The 20,025-nt window shown below is 40.7% G+C and overlaps 1 protein-coding gene across 1 annotated transcript; it reads left to right on the top strand.

Moving 5' to 3' along the window:
- The first annotated feature begins 3,476 nt into the window (after window positions 1-3,476).
- tmem178a (transmembrane protein 178a) lies at window positions 3,477-18,849 on the top strand. Its single transcript, XM_059330108.1, has 4 exons — window positions 3,477-4,212; window positions 12,590-12,703; window positions 18,057-18,194; window positions 18,282-18,849. The coding sequence occupies exons 1-4, from the start codon at window positions 3,669-3,671 to the stop codon at window positions 18,521-18,523; spliced, it is 1,038 nt and encodes a 345-aa protein (XP_059186091.1). The 5' UTR covers window positions 3,477-3,668; the 3' UTR covers window positions 18,524-18,849.
- Window positions 18,850-20,025: the final 1,176 nt, after the last annotated feature.

Genomic DNA, 20,025 nt, shown 5'->3' with positions numbered 1-20,025 from the left:
GACAGAAATACAGAAGGATCACACACACAAACACACACGGGTTAGGGTTAGAAGCCTTTTACTGTGAAACAGCTGCAAGAAGTGTTGATAGTGTGTCTGTAGAGCTGTTTGTTTTAGTTTGAAACGTGACGTTTTAGACAATAAATTAATATTTGTGACTGAAGGTGACCTCCATCATCCTGCAGCGTCTCAGTCACACCTGCTGCAGTCTGACTGAGTGTTAATTAACACTCAGCTCATGATCCCCCCCCCCCCCCCCCCCCCCGACCCCCGACCCTGTGGAGGTGAAGCTGCAGCGTCCTGTTGATCCGTCGATAAAAGCTGATGAAGCTTAAGGATGACGATCAATAACTTCTGATGGAGGGAGGGCAGTCTGATGCTAACAATGCTAATGACATACACACATACATACACACAGCACTGCAGAGCAGAGGATCGTGGGAAACAGACCACCCAGGTATTGATCAGTGAAGATGAGGGGGTGGAGTGTGTGTGTGTGTGTGTGTGTTGTTCCTTCTGATTTTATTCAAGCTGCTCATTAAAAACCAGAACACACAGATTGATGAATCCTGTTTTAATATTATTGTTACTATTGTTATTGTTTAGAATCTGCACAGCATACAAAACTGTCTGACCTTTGACCTTGACAGTGGACGAGGGAAACCCTTTAACCTGCGGCGGCGCGGGCAATCCCCTCTCAGGACGAGCAGTAGAGAAGGTTCACCCTTTGCATGCTGGGAACTGTAGTTTTATTCTTGTAAGTCACATGATCAACTGATCGATCGCTGCTCACTCGTTCTGAATTCTCTCTGTGCCTTCAGTGAGTCCGAATCTCTGCACGCCGCTCCTCAGAGGTCGATGACACGCCGCTCAGAGGTCGACGACAAGCCGGTCACATGTCTGCGCTCATTCTGAGACGGAAGTGTTTGTTGTTGTGTGTCGGCCAGTGAAGGTGAAGAACAGAGCACATCGGTTACTCCGACTCTGGTGAGCTGGTGGAGCTGACACACAGAGAGAGAACCCACACTGATATACAGAGAGAACCCACACTGATACAGAGAGAGAACCCACACTGATACACAGAGAGAGAACCCACACTGACACAGAGAGAACCCACGCTGATACAGAGAGAGAGAACCCATACTGACACAGAGAGAACCCACGCTGATACAGAGAGAGAGAACCCATACTGATACACAGAGAGAACCCCCACTGACAGAGAGAGAACCCACATTGACACACAGAGAGAACCCACACTGACACAGAGAGAGAGAGCCCACACTGACACACAGAGAGAGAACCCACACTGACAGAGAGAGAACCCACACTGATACACAGAGAGAGAACCCACACTGCAACAGAGAGAACCCACACTGACACAGAGAGAGAGAGAACCCACACTGATACACACACAGAGAACCCACACTGATACATAGAGAGAACCCACACTGACACACACACAGAGAACCCACACTGATACAGAGAGAGAACCCACACTGACATAGAGAGAACCCACACTGACATAGAGAGAACCCACACTGACACACAGAGAGAACCCACACTGACACACAGAGAACCCACATTGATACAGAGAGAGAGAACCCACACTGATACACATTGAGAGAACCCACACTGACACACAGAGAGAAGCCATACTGATACACAGAGATAGAACCCATACTGATATTCAGAGGGAGAACCAACACTGACACAGAGAGAGCCCACATTGATAAACAGAGAGAGAACCCACACTGACACACATTGATAGAACCTACACTGACACACACACACAGAGAACCCACACTGACACAGAGAGAGAACCCATACTGATACACAGAGAGAGAACCCATACTGATACACAGAGGGAGAAACCACACTGACACAGAGAGAAACCACACTGACACAGAGAGAACCCACACTGACAGAGAGAGAACCCATACTGGCACACGGAGAGAGAACCCACACTGACCCACAGAGAGAACCCACACTGACACAGACAGAGAGAACCCACACTGACACACAGAGAACCCACACTGATAGAGAGAGAGAACCCACAGTGACACACAGAGAGAACCCACACTGACACAGAGAGAGAACCCACACTGACACACAGAGAGAACCCACACTGACACAGAGAGAGATTATAACTTCTAATATGTTAATCACAGAAATGAAAACGTTCAATAAAACTAAATGACTTTCCTAAGAAGCAGCCAATCAGAGAGGAGGAGCCTCCTGTGACCGGGGGGGTCGTGTTACAGGAAGCAGAGCCCAGCAGGGACGCTCTGAATTATTGATCAACTTAATGGACCAACTTTCATTTTTTTCTGCCGTCACGTTGAGTTCTGACTCTGAGAGGACGACAGCCGCAGTCACCTGAGATTTCCCATGAGGCCTCAGTCACCAGGACGCCAAGGAGACACGCCGCAGGTCATTTTAACGGAGCACCATCAGACTCATCATCCACACATTCAAAGCTTTATATGTATTTATATTTATATTCCCCGTGTTTTATTGTAACATGACACTTTGCAGCAGATTTCACATAAATATATAGAAATACACGTTATTAATTTACTATCATTTACAGGAATTTACTGTCGCTGACTAAATGTTGAACACTACGAGCTACAGTCGCTAACTTAAGTAGTTATTCTAAACTCTGACTGTTAAAAACCTGTTTGTGGCTAAAAAGCATTGAGAACTTTTCATCCATGTTAAACTTTACCTTGAAGTATTAACCAGAAAACATGGTCGGGAAATCCTCCCTAAAATCAGAAACCTTTACTGTCAGGCTGAGGAGCTGACTGGCTGCCAGCAGAGCGTCCGGCCACGCCCCCTCGCCACACACCCCTCAGCCCTATACCTGTTGTTATTATTATTATTATCATCATCATTTTTATCATTACCATTATTATTATTATTTATAATTATTATTATTATCAACATCATTATTTATAATAATAATAATTATTATTATAATCATCATCATTATTATTATTATTATTATTATCATCATCATAATCATTATTATTATCATCATCATTATTATTATTATCATTATTATTGTGTCTGAGGGGAGAGAGTCACACCCAGCGCGTTCCGTCAATTCGCCCCCTTGGCGTCACACCAGAACTTCCGATCCCTGATTTCAAAATAAGACGAGTTAAGTTAAGTGATGAAAGTCAACATGTATTTCACTGTTGTTGTTTCCATGGCAACTGTGACAATATAAACACTTCGTCTTATTTTGTGTTTTTGTTCTGAATGAAGCAGAATGAGTTTGAAAGAAATTACAATGTGATTTAAAAGTATTTTATCCAGGATCAAAAATTGTAATTATATGAATTAATGATAATAATAACAATGATAACGACAATGAAAATGATATTGATAGTGATTATAATAAGGAAAATCATCATCATCATCATCATCATAATAATGAGTATTATCATCATTATTCATTATTTTTATTATTATTACTAAATGATTATCAGGAGTTTCTCTGCGGGTGTTTTATTTTGAAGGTTGCCTTCATAGACTTCCGGTCGCGCGGGTGTTACCTGCCGTCACCTTGACGCAGCTCTGACGGTCCGTCAGTCGGCATGACAACGCGCTCTCGAGGGCAAACGGGGAACGGCTGACGGGCGCGAGGATGGCAGCAGAAGATGCCCAGTAACGGAACCAGCGGCGGGAACCGAGCCAACGGGAGCAGCGGCACCGGCACAGGGACCTGCTCCGGGACCTGCGCCGGCGGAGCCTCGGTCCATGTCTCGGCCATGGAGCGGGCTCGGCCGGTGACGGTGACGGTGTCCGCGGTGAGCCTGGCGCTCAGCGCGCTGTCGCTGATGCTGCTGGTCACCGCCATCTCCACCGACCACTGGTACCAGACCGACACCCGCCGCCACAAGGACAACTGCGACCGACACGGCTCCGACTCCAACGACCAGAAGAACCGGGAGATGCCCATCTACCACCTGCCGCTGGTGGACACCGGCAGCGGGGGCGCTCGGCAGCGGGACGTGGCGCAGATGAAGCCGGTGCACGTCGGCAGCAGAGAGGAGGAGCTGCTGGAGAACTGGCGGGCCATCCTGGGGATGGGCATCCTGGAGACCGAGTGCGGCAGGCCGCTGTTCTCAGCGCACTCGGGCCTCTGGAGGAAGTGCTACTTCAAGGGCCTGGACCCGGACATCGACAAGCTCATCGACCGGGGTCAGTACTGCACAAACTATAGAACAAATACTACAGATACTACAGTACAAATACTACAGATACTACACAGAGATACTGCAGAAACTACAGTACAAATACTACACATACTACAGTACAAATACTGCAGATACTACACAGAGATACTGAAGAAACTACAGAACAAATACTACACATAATGCAGTACAAATACTGCAGATACTAAACAGAGACACTGCAGAAACTACAGTACAAATACTACCGATATAAACTGTGTACAGAAATATTATTAATGAGCTCATCGACCGGGTTGAGTACTGCATACAAATACAGATTCTGCACTACAGTATTTCTACTGTGCATATACCTGTATACTTATACTTAACATATACTGTGTACAGTAACATTAGTGCAAGATTAGTGGACACCGACATTTACTGTAAACATGTACTACACAAATACTGTAAACAATAACAACACAATAATGTGCTGGACATCCAAAGGCATGTACACCATACTCAGTACACAATACACAGTAAACAATATACAGTACACAGTACGCAATACACAATACACAGTATGTACTGTATACACATACATGCAGTAATACTGTGAATTAATGAATGTGGAGCTTAGTGACTGATTTAATGTCACTGTTATAAATATAATACATATATATAATATACAACTAAATGAATATATATAATATGTAGCTATATAAATAGGCTATAATATGATGGAATAATGAGAGTGCAGCTTTTTAAAGACGAGAAGAAACATTAAACAAACAGCTGATATTAGTACTACTGCATACAAGTACGAGGACACAAACACACACACACATATGTGTGTGTGTGTTTGTGTGTGTGTGTGTGTAGTATTGAACATGATGACATAATACTGGATTATAAAGACTATTAAACAGGAGTTATAATACTGTAATAACAAGTATTGAAGGAACTTCAAACACCAGATTCTGGATAAAGGAACAAGGACGGACACAGTACTTCATGTACCGGCATGCAGTAGTATTACTGCAGTACATCATGTATCAGTATGCAGTAGAATTACTGCAGTACATCATGAACCAGCATGCAGTAGTATTACTGCAGTACATCATGTATCAGCATGCAGTAGTATTACTGCAGTACGTCATGTACCAGCATGCACTAGTATAACTGCAGTACAACATGTATCAGCATGCAGTAGTAATACTGCAGTACATCATGTATCAGCATGCAGTAGTATTACTGCAATACATCATGTATAAGCAAGTAGTATTACTGCAGTACTGTTTTTTTGAGGACTGCAGTGTGACTGTAGATAATTGAGTCTCAGGCAAGGGACCAGCAACATCTGAGAGTGACTGAGGGATGCACACAGTCAGGGAGACAGAGTCAGAGACTAGGAGACACAATCAGGGACTAGGAGACACAGTCAGAGACTAGGAGACACAATCAGGGACAAAGAGACACAGTCAGACTAGCAGACACAGTCAGGAACTAGGAGACACAGTCAGAGACTAGGAGACACAGTCAGAGACTAGGAGACACAGTCAGGGACTAGGAGTCAGAGGGACAAGGAGACAAAGTCAGGGACTAGGAGATAGTCAGAGACTAGGAGACACAGAGACAAGGAGACAAAGTCAGGGACTAGGAGACAATTAGATACTAGGACACACTGTCAGGGACTAGGAGACAGAGTCAGGGACTAGGAGTTACAGTCAGAAACTAGGAGACACAGGGACAAGGAGACAAAGTCAGGGACTAGGAGACAGTCAGAGATGAGGACACACAGTCAGGGACTAGGAGAAAGAGTCAGGGACTAGGAGACACAGTCAGGGACTAGGAGACACAATGAGAGACAAGGAGACACAGTCAGACTAGGAGACACAATCAGGAACTAGGAGACACAGTCAGAGACTAGGAGACACAGTCAGAGACTAGGAGACACAGTCAGGGACTAGGAGACACAGTCAGGGACTAGGAGTCACAGGGACAAGGAGATAAAGTCAGGGACTAGGAGACCGTCAGAGACTAGGAGACACAGAGACAAGGAGACAAAGTCAGGGACTAGGAGACAGCTAGATACTAGGACACACAGTCAGGGACTAGGAGACACAGTTGGGGACTAGGACACACAGTCAGGGACTAGGAGATACAGTCAGAGACTAGGAGACACAGTCAGAGACTAGGAGACACAGTCAGGGATTAGGAGACACAGTCAGGGACTAGGAGTCACAGGGACAAGGAGATAAAGTCAGGGACTAGGAGACCGTCAGAGACTAGGAGACACAGAGACAAGGAGACAAAGTCAGGGACTAGGAGACAGTTAGATACTAGGACACACAGTCAGGGACTAGGAGACACAGTCGGGGACTAGGACACACAGTCAGGGATTAGGAGATACAGTCAGAGACTAGGAGACACAGGGACAAGGAGACAAAGTCAGGGACTAGAACACAGTCAGAGACTAGGACACATAGTCAGGGACTAGGAGACACAGTCAGGGACTAGGAGACAGAGTCAGAGACTAGGACCGTCCAGGTGACGTTTTTTCAAGGGACGTCCTGATTATTTCAGGGAGACAATCCAGAAACACATTTTGCATGTGTTCCAACAGCTTCACAGTACTAGACCTGTCCCCCATCTGCCGACTGGTTATAGACAGGTAGCAGCAGACCCTGTCTCTGCAGACTGGGAGCAGCAGACCCTGTCTATGCAGACTGGGAAGAGCAGACCCTGTCTCTGTAGACTGGGAGCAGCAGACCTGGTCTCTGCAGACTGGGAGCAGCAGACTGGGAACAGCAGAGCTGGTCACTGCAGACTGGGAGCAGCAGAGCCGGTCTCTGCAGGACCTGGCCGGTCACCATGACGTGTGCAGTTTGCTGCTGCAGTCCCTGGCAGCGAGCCGAGCCGGTCCTGGAGGTCAGAGTGTTGGACAGAGTCAGACCTCACATCAGATTACAGCTCCAAATCACATTACCTGATGTTACATATCATTAGTGCATCAGACGGACCCTGAGCTCAGATCAGATTAGATCAATCGATCCCTGCGGGAGGATCCCACAATAACAACAAATACAAAGAAGACAAAGACACCATTATTGTTTTCTCTGTATTTATTGTACATTTTATTGTTATATGTTGGAGAATCTCAGAAGACCAAAAAACCTTCAGTATATCGACTTTTATTACCAATAACAGACAATCTGCAAGTTTCAGTTCAGTCATATAGAGACACAGCTGCTCACTCCTGTAACCATCCAAGACATATATATGTATATATATGTGTGTGTGTGTGTATATATATATTAGGGGCGGGACTTTTAATTAAGATTAATTAATTACACAAAAATGAACGTGTTAAATTTTTTTATTTTTGCACCGCGGAACGTTTCTCACTGGATGAGTTTCAGGCGGACCGATTATACTGGAGCACCAACTAGCGTTCATGAGTTCAGACAACAACAAACCAAAGTGAACATGAAAGAAGAAGCTGATGAGACCGCTTTGGTTGGCCCCGTGGATGGGAAATGTTGTTACAAAAAACAAACGGATGGAAGCGTTGATAATAGCATGGTTGTGTGCAAGCTATGCAACAAGGAATTCACATATCACCGCAGCACATCGAGCCTCAAGTATCACCTCAATGCAAAACATATAGCAGCTAGCGGCTAGTGTGGTAGCTAGCGTGGATTGTGTTTTACTTAAAAAACCAAAGTATTATAGTTTACAGAAGGTCTACCTACCTATAGGCTACCTGAATTTCTGAAATGTACTATATTTCTAAATATGCTATTGCTCCACTTAATGGCAAAAATTGCACTGGACTGTTGAACTTGAACAAAAATAAACAATATTTTTGTATGTATTCGGTCATTATTCAATGGTATACTAAAAATCCATGTGAAAAAAATTACTTCTCACTGTTCTCAGGTCAAATATTTATATGCGATTAAAATGCGATTAATTTCGATTAATTAATTAATTACAAAGCCTCTAATTAATTAGATTAATTTTTTTAATCGAGTCCCGGCCCTAATATATATATATGTATATATATATATATATATATATATATATATATATATATATATATATATATATATATATACATATATATATATATATACGTATACATATAATCTGAAACCAGTCTGAAATTCCTTCTCCTCTGAAACTTCCTGAGTTGACCGGTTACTGTCTTTGTTTATGTTCTGTTGGTGTTTTCAGCCTGGTCCATATGGTTCATTTTAACATATGACAGTTAATAAATTATGAATATATGTGGAAATATAATCTGTACATTTTTTAGGCGGAACAAGAAACAGAGTAAATGTATCTTCTAAACATGTAGAACACCGTAAACATTAGCTCACGTGTTCTGTTTACTATTTCTGGTTCTGTTTACTGGCTCTGTTTACTGGTTCTGGTTCCGTTTACTGGTTCTATTTACTGGCTCTGTTTACTGGTTTTGTATACTGGTTCTGTTTAATGGCTTTGTTTACTGGTTCTGTTTACTGGTTCTGATTCTATTTACTGGCTCTGTTCACTGGCTCTGTTTACTGCTTCTGTCTTTGTTAACTGGTTCTGATTACTGGTTCTGGTTCCGTTTACTGGTTCTGTTTACTGGCTCTGTTTACTGGTTTTGTATACTGGTTCTGTTTACTGGCTTTGTTAACTGGTTCTGATTACTGGTTCTGGTTCCATTCACTGGTTCTGTTTACTACTTCAGAGGGGTGTTCCATCAACTTGGCTTAACAAACCGCGGCTTCATTGTAAAATCCTGGTTAGAATGAACACCAGCTTTCACTTGAGGCTAAAGCCGCTCCACTGACGCAGCTCAGCTTGTCTAGCCAACGCTACCTCAACCCAGACTAGACAAGCCAGTATTGTGCGCGAGTGCGAAGTATATAAGCAGCCCGTATTAATCGATCTTTTGACTTGGGCCCTCTGGCAGATTTTTTAAGACCGACTGTGTCAAATTTAGGTTTTAAGATGGACAGTGATTTTATATTAGATCGTCAGATTAGCGCTGTTGTGAGGTCCAGCTTTTTCCAGATCAGGCAGCTGGCTAAAGTGAAGCCTTTCCTTACCCACAAGCACTTTGAAACAGTAATCCATGCCTTCATTACATCTCGGCTGGATTACTGCAACACACTGTACTTTGGAGTCAGCCAGTCCTCCCTCGCACGGCTCCAGTTAGTGCAAAACTCGGCCGCTCGCCTCTTAACTGGAGTTCGTAAGAGGGAGCACATAACTCCCATCCTGGCCTCCCTCCACTGGCTGCCTGTTCATTTTAGAGTCCATTTTAAGATTCTATTATTTGTTTTTAAATCTTTAAATGGTCTCGCCCCACTTTACCTCTCTGAGCTCCTCCACCCCTACGCTCCTGCTCGGTGCCTCAGGTCAGCTGATCTGCTGCTCCTGGAGGTACTGAGGTCTAAACGGAAGCTCAGAGGGGAGAGATCTTTCTCTGTTGCAGCCCCCAAACTATGGAATGAGCTACCTTTGCACATCAGACAAGCCTCCTCACTGTCCATTTTTAAAACTCATCTTAAAACCTATTTTTATTCCTTGGCTTTTAACCACACATGAGACTCTGCTCTTGTTTTTAGTGTTTTATGGTTTGCTTTTGTTTATTGTTTTTTAAATTGTCTTTTAAAAAGCAATGAATCTATTTATTTTAGTGTTTATTCCTGTTTTATTTATTTTATTGTCTCTTGTTCTGTTTGTTTATGTACAGCACTTTGTTGCGGCTGTGGTTGTTTTAAAGTGCTTTACAAATAAAGTTGAGTTGAGTTGAGATCGTGGAACAGCCCTGCAGTCCCCTATTCCCCCCTCTAGCTACTCCCCTGTTTTCAAAATCTGGCATGCCAAGGGTATCAAAAAACTGAGGCACTTGTATATAGATGGTGTCTTCGCCAGTTTCACACAACTCCAAGCAAAATTCGATCTGCCACAGTCTTGGTTTTTTCAGTTTTTGCAGGTGAGGGATTTTATTAGGAAGACATTCCCAGATTTTCCTTCTCTCCCGCCTAATACCCATATAGATCATATTATAAACTTGCTTTTTACACTCTGAAAGGGGGAGGCTGGACAAAGTTTATGAGTACATAATTTAAATTAATATGCCCTCTTTAACTATTATAAAACAGCACTGGGAAGAGGAGCTTGGTTTTTGCATTTTAGATGACTAATGGGACGCAGCCTTAGTGCCTTAGATAGTGTAGATTCCTCATCCATATGTGCACGTCATAATTCGATCCAGTTCAAGGTACTGCACCGTCTACATTACTGTAAGACTTACCTGACAAAAAATGTACCCACACATTGACCCCTTGTGTGACAGATGCAAAATGCTTCCTGCGACTCTATATCATATGTTCTGGGGTTGCCCTGAATTGGACCAATTCTGGTCATCTTTCTTTGATATATTCTCTAAACTATTTAGAAAATATGTTACTCCCTGCCCCCTCATTGCCATTTTTGGTGTAACCTCAGAAAAAATATCTATGACTTCCTGTCAATGCAAGGTTATGGCATTTTCCTCCTTATTAGCGCGACGTTTGATTTTGTTGAACTGGAAGAATACTGCTCCACCCACCTACACACATCTCATCAGGAGTATTATGTGCAATCTTAAATTAGAAAAAATCAGGTTTACTGTTAATTGTGCTCTACAGAACTTTCACAAGACATGGGATGGCTTTATTGGATTTGTAAAGCAACTTGATGGGCTTCATTTAGAGTGATAAACCTCCAGCTGATCCATTAATTCTGGTTGAGGACGATTGACTCTATGCGCAACTGGACCTTAACCCCCTGTGCCCCTCCCTCATCCCAACCCCTCCCTTCCCTCTTATGTTGTCCCTTTCTGTCTGTCTGTGTTTTATCTTCCTCTTATTCAATTTTTATTATTATTATGTATTTATTTATTTTAGATTTTGTTATTTTATTTTATGATTTTCTCTTATATGGTTATCTTCATTCATTTATTTTTATTTTTTTTTCTATTTGTTTTGTTTTTGTATATTTTGACTGTAACTTTGGTGTTTTCTTTTATTTTGTACTTGCCTAGTCTATGGAGGTATTGGATAAACTGATAAACTGTGTGCTTTGACAGCTGATACTATTATGCATCCAAGGAAAATCCAATAAAAGTAATTTTGAAAGAGATCGTGGAACAGCTGGGAGTAGCCAAGATGTCGCAAACAGTGGTGAAAAGCAGCGCTGAAGGAGCTTTATGAAGAATATAAAGTGACGGTCATAATAACAGACAATACTACTGCCATTAACAGAGCCAGGGAGATGGCATGGCAAAAAAATTGCAGACTGATAAAATGCATGAGTAATTCAACCCTACTTATTGTGTTATTTGTAGTTCTTAATAAATTAACAATCAGATCACTAGATCAATAAGAGTGGCTATATTATCAGTAGGCTGGATAATAACAGCTCACAGTTAGGTGTAGGCTAAGTTCGGAGAACTCACAACTAAAATGAATTTACTGTAAATTGGCCTAACTGGGCAAAGTAACCCTGTCCTATATTCATTTTTCTGTTACATCTCAACAGTTAGAATCTGAACAGCCAAAAAAGGACTTGGACAGTGAAAACGTAATAATGTTTGGGCTGTATCTTCATTCTTCAGATTGTGTATAACCATGCACCTTGCTGCAGGACACAGCTGGAACAACTACTGCAGCAAGCAATGATGAAACTGAGAAATTAAATAATAATTGTCAACTACATAATCAGCTAAGCCTACCCTTTGACATGTTTTCTTTTACAGGATGTCGGCACGATCTGCAGTGTCATATGCTTATGGGAACTGAAAACAAAAAACCCCATATGGAGACAAAAAGCTTAAAATGTAATAATTAAATTGGAGATAAAGTAACTAGATAATGATGCAAGTATACATTTTTACCACAGCAGAAGGTCCTGGTTTAGACTGCATTTAATGTGTTTTTTTTGTCTTAACACTTGACAGATTGACTGAAATATATGGTATATAAATGAATGCCTCGTCGTATTGTGAGAAAAAAGGTCTAAACCAGACTGTATACATAAAAAACTAAGTCTAAACTTTCCGCACGGACATGACAAAAGTGCGCGCACAGGAAAAGAAACGTGACAGAATTGTATTTTGGGATTTTGTGTCCGCCCGTCAGAAATAAATTGACACACAGCCAAAGTTAGCTCGTCAGTTAGTCTGCCCCGGAGCAGGTTGTTCAGTGGTGTAAGTTACCATGGTTGCATAGCAGCTAAACTTAATCCACGTTGATGGAACACCCCTTAGGTTTAGCTTAAGTTTCTAGGTCCTGGTGAGTCCAGCTGGTGGCTCAGGCTGTATGAAGGTGCACTCAGGTACACTTCCTGTCCCTTCCCTGCAGGTATCGCAGATCGCTGCACAGCTGTGAAGTATCACTTCTCTCAGCCAATCAGACTGAGGAACATCCCTCTGAACCTGACCAGGACCATCCAACAGGACGAGTGGCACCTGCTGCGTGAGTATATATACACACATGCAGAATATAAATGTGTACAGTGACAGCTCAGCTCGTCAAAGAGGAAAGTTTGAAGAGGGCATCTGCATGAAGTTTAGCCAGTGATCAGTTTCATCTTCATTAGTTTCATTGATGGATAAAATTGGTTGTAGTCAGCATAACCATAAAAGTTAATGTTTTTATATTGGAATTTCCTAAATGAAGCATCTGAAGTGTGAATAAAACTGGTCCCAGTACAGAACCTTGTGGGACACCATGACTAACATCAGCATTTGTTCACATGAACAAACTGGGATCGGTCGGATCAGTTCAATCTGTTTCTGCGCCATGATGAACTGAAAATCCTCACATAAACTATTGTTCTGTGGACAGTCACAGAGCTGATTGGTGACTGCTTTCTTAAGGATCGTAGAGAGAAGGGGGAGGTTAGATATTGGTCTGTACTTTTAATTACAACAACTTTTAGGGGCTGCGGTACAGCCCCTGTGAATTACAACAGGTTCATTTTATCTAAGAAAGAAGTACTAATTTAGGTTAAAACTTCTTTCAGCAGACTGGTTGGGACGGGGTCTAAGAGACATGTTGATGGCGTAGACAGCTCTGTTGTTTATGTAGATGTTAAACATAAGATACAATTAGTTTTGGGTTTATTGAACAACAGAAGTGTTTACAACGTGGTGACTTACAAGTACATTATAACATACTATACATACATACATATTATAACGTAAGTTGCAACATTATAACGTACAGTTACAACATTATTACGTACAGTTACAACAATATAATGTACAGTTACAACATTATAACGTACAGTTACAACATTATAATGCACAGTGACATTATAATGTACAATTACAACATTATAATGTACAGTTACATTATAATGTACAGTTACAACATTATAATGTACAGTTACATTATAATGTACAGTTTCAACATTATAATGTACATTTACAACATTATAACTCACAGTTACATTATAATGTACAGTTACAACATTATAACGTACAGTTACAACATTATAATGTACAGTTACAACATTATAATGTAAAGTTACAACATTATAATGTACTGTTACAACATTATAATGTAAAGTTACATTATAACGTACAGTTACAATATGTCATTTGTCTTTCGAGGATTGAGAGGCTCTCTGTTACATTTCATGTAACTTGAAATATGAAAAATCTGCATTGTGAAATTTACAATGGCCCCTTACATCACAGGTTATTAACTATAGATTATTATTAGTTTATTTAAAAGGGGACAGTGCAATTTCATAAAACACATGATTATACATGGTTAAAAAAGCCAGAGTTAGCCAGAAGGCTAATTTTCATCTGTCGTCCCCTGGCCATGATGTAAAGAAGCAGAGAATTACGAAACAAAAAACAAACAAAAAAACCCAACAACAACCAACAAACAAACAAAAAAAACGTACAATATACAAAATACATATACAAACACTTACGATGCGATGAAGAAAAAATACAACATCACATACAACATCACAACATAACATTTTATCATAACATCAAAACAACACAACAGGCTTATCTTTTAGTGTTGGCAGCTGTAGGTGTTGATAAGCCACAATTTCAACTTTTTTGTAAAGGTCTTGTATGTTGTTAGCAGTTTAACCTCCTCAGGTACTGAGTTGTTTATACAAGATTTCCAACGGTTTCTTTGAACTCTGACCAGCCTGGGACCAGCTGGTTAGGCAATAGTTAAAGTGGCTAAAAATCATTGAATGCAGATACATTTTTGTGACTTCAGTTGACATTTCATTTCGAACTGCACGAAAATTTGCAAGATTAAACTTGATTTTTTTACACAATTTGCCAATATGGGCTTTAAAAGAAAGCTGAATCTATTATTATACCAAGATATTTATATTGTCTGTAAATTTGTAATCTTTCTCCATTAACATGTATGTCGGGGTCAGATGATACTCTATTTGTTTTAGTGAAATACATGCCGACAGTTTTAGAAATGTTTAACTGCAGACAGCACTCCTGCAACCAAGTTGTAACACAGGACATTGTATTAATGAGTTTAGCAGCAACAGTGTCTTTGGTGGGACCATGAACAAAGAAAACTGTATCATCTGCATACATTAAGCATTCAGCCTCTGGACAAACAGTGGGCAAATCATTAATATAAAGACTAAATAAAAGGGGGCCTAATATTGACCCCTGAGGGACACCGGAGGTTAGCCTAAGAGAGTCAGATCTGCAGTTAATAACCGATACAGATTGTGTTCGATCATGCAGATACGATTCAATTCAGCTCACAACGCTTTGAGAGAAGTAAAATTTTAAGAGCTTAGTAAGAAGAACAGAACGATTTACTGTATTAAATGCTTTCCTGAGGTCCAAAAACACCGCCCCTACAACTCCACCCTTATCAAGAAAGAATTTTATTTTCTCAATTAAGAGGCATGTAGCCATTTCAGTGGAATGCTTGGATCTAAAACCAAACTGCATGGCATGGAGAGAGGGGGAGCTGCTGTTTAAGTGATGGACAATCTGCTGTGCCACCCATTTTTCTGCGATTTTGGAAATAGCCGGAAGAATGCTTATTGGGCGATAATTATGCAAGGAAGTTGAGTCACCGGATTTAAAAATGGGGGTAACAATAGCAGATTGGGAACAGATGGGAAGTGACCAATTGAGATTGAAAGATTAATAATTGAGGCAATAGGAGTGGCAAGAGCTGAACCTAGATCTTTAAGCATGTTCGGGTCCATTCCAAAAATGTCCTTTGCTTTAGATGGTTTAAGCGATCGAATTAAATCGATAACTTTAGTCTCAGTAATATTTGTTATAGTAAAGGACTGCGTTGCAGGCAATGCAGGGTATTCTCTCCTTTGTTTCTGAATCTGAATCTGAAAATTTCTGACACAGACTCAATGAAGTAGTTGTTGAAAGCATCAGCTATCACTTGAGGTTCTGTCAAGATAATTCCATTTAAGTGAATTTGCATTATTATTATTATTATTATTTTTTTGGGAATCACCCAATAGTTTTTTAATATAATTCCAGGTTATTTTAGAGTTCCCCCTCGCACTATTCAAGGCAGTAATCACTATTCAAGGCAGTAATGAAGAAATCCGCTTTAGATTTTCTAATTTCTTTCACTACCCTATTTCTCAACGAAATAAATTGGTGCCTGTTATGTCCTAATTTGATTGACAGCTTCAAAGAGTGATCTCGTTCTTTCATGAGTTCCAGAATAGATTTATTTAGCCAAGGAAGGCCATTCTTTCTGGCTTTTAGTTTAGTTATCCGTGTAAATTGCATAATAATTTGTTGTATTTTGTTGGCCATATTAGAACAGTCCATATCTAAGTTTTTACCAGTGAGCAATTCATCCCAGTTTACTTCTTTGATTGAATCTTGGAAATTTTGTTGTTCCTGTTTTGGTATCCTATAGAGTTCAGTAGCAGCCAGAGGTTTGAAGTGCTTTTTATTTAATTTTCTTGCGACCATTATAAGATTGTGATCAGACATTCCTGTGAGCATATTGTATGACTTCAAGATCCTTTCTGGCATATTAGTAAAAGTTAAATCAATCTGGGTGCTGGTGGAGTTTGTAATTTGTGTAGGGCCATTAATTACCTGAGTCATATCCATATCATCCATGACCTTTTTCAATTTTTTCCTAGCTTTGTTAACTTCCCAATTAACATTTAAGTCACCCATTATTATTATCATTATTGCTTATTGATTGTAGAATATTAAATCTCAATTATCAATTGGAGATATAGATGTTAGATTATTGATTGTGTGTTATTGACTGAGTATTATTGATGACAAATCATTAATTGTATATTTAGATAGATTATCAATGATAGACTGTAGATTATTGGTTATTGATCATAGACTAAAGATTATTGGTTATTGATTATGGACTGTAGATTATTAGTTATTGATTATAGACTGTAGATTATTGATTGTAGACTGTAGATTATTGGTTATTGATTATAGACTGTAGATTATTGATTGTAGACTGTAGATTATTGGTTATTGATTATAGACTGTAGATTATTGATTATAGACTATAGATTATTGATTATTGAATATAGACTGAAGATTATTTGTTATTGATTATAGACTGAAGATTATTGGTTATTGATTATAGACTGTTGATTATTGATCATAGACATTAAGTCTGTTTCATTCTGAAGAGTCAGCTTTTTCAAAACCAACATGGCTCACTTCAAAATTTTGTTTCAAAACGAAACTTCTCATCTCTATTATTGATTATAGACTGTAGAGTACAGATTATTCACTGAAGAGTATTGGTTATTGATTACAGATTACAGATTATAGATTATACACTGAATATTATTGGTTATTGATTATAGACTGTAGATTATTAGTTATTGATTATAGTCTGTAGATTGTGGGTTATTGATTATAGATTATAGACTGTATATTATTAGTTATTGATTATAGACTGTATATTATGGGTCATTGATTATAGATTGTAGATTGTTGATTATAGACTGTAGATTATAGACTGTAGATGATTGATTATAGACTGTAGTTTATTGGTTCTTGAACATAGACTGAAGATTATTGGTTATTGATTATAGACTGTTGATTATTGATTATATACTGTAGAGTATAGATTATTCACTGAAGATTATTGGTTATCGATTATAGATTGTAGATTTTAGATTACACACTGAAGATTATTGGTTATTTATTATAGACTGTAGATTATTTATTATAGACTGTAGATTATTGGTTATTGATAATAGACTGAAGATTATTGGTAATTGATTATAGACTGTAGATTATTGATTATAGATTGATTATTCACTGAATACGATAGATTATTGATTATTCACTGAAGATTATAGATGATAGATTATTGACTATTCACTGAAAATTATTGATTATAGACTGTAAGTGATTGTTGACTGTTATTGATTAAAGATGATTGATTATTGATCGTTCAGTTTTTCTCTGCAGCCCTTCTGCTGCTTGTCACCAGTTGCCATGGAAACAGGCCATGACAGTGTTATGTAACAGTAGGGGAGTGAGTTACCACAGCAACGCACTCGCGATTTCCTCATTTAATGTGTGTACTGTGTGTATGTGTGTATAATGTGTGTACTGTGTGTATAATGTGTGTACTGTGTGTATAATGTGTATGTGTGTACTGTGTGTATAATGTGTGTATAATGTGTATGTGTGTACTGTGTGTATAATGTGTGTACTGTGTGTATGTGTGTTCTGTGTGTATAATGTGTGTACTGTGTGTATAATGTGTGTACTGTGTATAATGTGTGTGCTGTGTGTATAATGTGTGTATGTGTGTACTGTGTGTATGTGTATAGACCTACGGCGCATCACGGCAGGATTCCTGGGCATGGCGGCGGCGGTGCTGCTGTGTGGGAGCATCGTGGTGTCCGTCGGGTTCTTCTGGGAGGAAAGTCTGACCCAACACGTGTCGGGACTGCTGTTCCTCATGGCAGGTAACACACCTGAGAGTGTGTGTGTGTGTCTGCCGGTGACAGTCAGCCAATCAGAGTATAGCAGTAACTGTTTCCTGTTTCCTGCAGGGATCTTCTGCACCATCTCTCTGTGCACGTACGCGGCCAGCGTGACCTACGACCTTGCCAGGAACCCGCCCTTCATCTACGGCCTGCCGGCAGACGTGGATCACGGTTATGGCTGGTCCATCTGCTGCGCCTGGGCCAGTCTGGGTCTCACCGTGGCGTCCGGATGCCTCGGTACCACGTTTCCCTTCCTGAGCCGGGCTGCTGCTTTGCGCTCCAAAACCGCCCGCGAGTCCTCCGTCTGAGTCGCGGCCAATCGGGAGGGGGCGGGGCTACTGACCTCAAACGGAGTATGTTGGACCCGGTCCACGTGACCTAGGTTGTGAACAGACTGGAGGCGGGGCCTCAACACCTGTTTCTAAAATGTGTTCAATGAATCGCACTTTTAATCTGAAGCATCGTGTTTGTAACACACACACACACACACACACACATGCACAGTCTGATGTGTTATTAAAATTTCAGAACGTCTTCACGCTGGATGAGTTTTTAAAAAGCTGTTTAAGTGAAACAAAATGTTAGTTGTGAACAGGCTGATGACAGGGGGCGGAGCCAGGTGACAGGGGCGGGGTATGTTTACAGGGGGCGGGGCATGCTGACAGGGGCGGGGTATGATGACAGGAAGCGGGGCATGGTGACAGGGGTGGAGCCTGATGACAGGGGGCGGGGCATGATGACAGGGGGTGGGGTATGATGACGGGCGGGGCATGGTGACAGGGGTGGAGCCTGATGACAGTGGGTGGGACATGATGACAGGGGGCGACCCCCGGATGACAGGGGCGGGGCATGATGGCCGGGTCGGGCCTGTCTGGGGCATACAGTTGATTTGAGTAATTATAGTAATAAAGACTCATTATTATTCATAATGATTTATAACTATAATCAATTTGTTACCAAACATGACTTACGCTGATTCTGTAAAACTGTTTCCTGTTCCCTGCGAGGGGTTTAATGACCAGTTATATTCTGTCATAAAAAGTTTTATAATGTTTTACTATTATTGTTATAAAGCATTATGAATATCTATGAGAGCTTTATCTGTCATTATAGTGTTATTAGCAGATTATAACACATTATGTTAAAGTGTTTATAAACAGCTTTAAAGTGACACGATCAGAAAAAACATAAACCAAGTCAGTTTTAGTGAAGAAAATACACACACACACACACACACACACACACACATATACACACACACACACACACACAGAAACACAGCATACACACAGAAACACACACGGAAAAACACACACACACACACACACATATATATATATATATATATATATATCATGTTTTTTACCTGATAGAGAATTGAAGCAGTGTATTGTGGGAGTTGTTGTTTGTTGCGAGCTGAGCCACACTGACTGAGCTGATTGAGAAACATCAACAGAACCTCCTGCAGAACCTCCTGCAGAACCTCATCCTGCAGTCCCTTTATTCCTCAGACAGTCAGCTGGTCTGAGATCAGCTCCTGTGGATGTGCAGGTGTATTATAAATGCTGCTCGGTGCTTATTATTATTATTATTATTGTTATTATTATGTATTTCTGAGTACCAACATCTCTTTATCAGGTATTTCTGCTGAAACTCTCCCCTCTCAGACCCCCTCGGACACTTTTAGACCCCATCAGACCCTCTCAGACCCCCTCAGACCCTCTCAGACCTCAGATCCCCTCGGACACTCTTAGACCCCCTCAGACCCCATCAGACCCTCTCAGACCCTGTGGCCTGCGCTGCCCTCTGC

This window comes from Centropristis striata, chromosome 1, assembly GCF_030273125.1.
Source record: "Centropristis striata isolate RG_2023a ecotype Rhode Island chromosome 1, C.striata_1.0, whole genome shotgun sequence".
Taxonomy (NCBI): domain Eukaryota; kingdom Metazoa; phylum Chordata; class Actinopteri; order Perciformes; family Serranidae; genus Centropristis; species Centropristis striata.
Note: the sequence above shows the minus strand (reverse complement) of the source record. Positions and strands in the feature narration are given on the sequence as shown.

Excerpts from the sequence above, each read along its gene's own strand:
- tmem178a (XM_059330108.1), top strand. The coding sequence starts at position 3,669 with ATGCCCAGTAACGGAACCAGCGGCGGGAACCGAGCCAACGGGAGCAGC. Across the intron at positions 12,704-18,056 it reads GGACGAGTGGCACCTGCTGC|ACCTACGGCGCATCACGGCA; the intron begins GTGAGTATATAT and ends GTATGTGTATAG. Across the intron at positions 18,195-18,281 it reads ACTGCTGTTCCTCATGGCAG|GGATCTTCTGCACCATCTCT; the intron begins GTAACACACCTG and ends TGTTTCCTGCAG.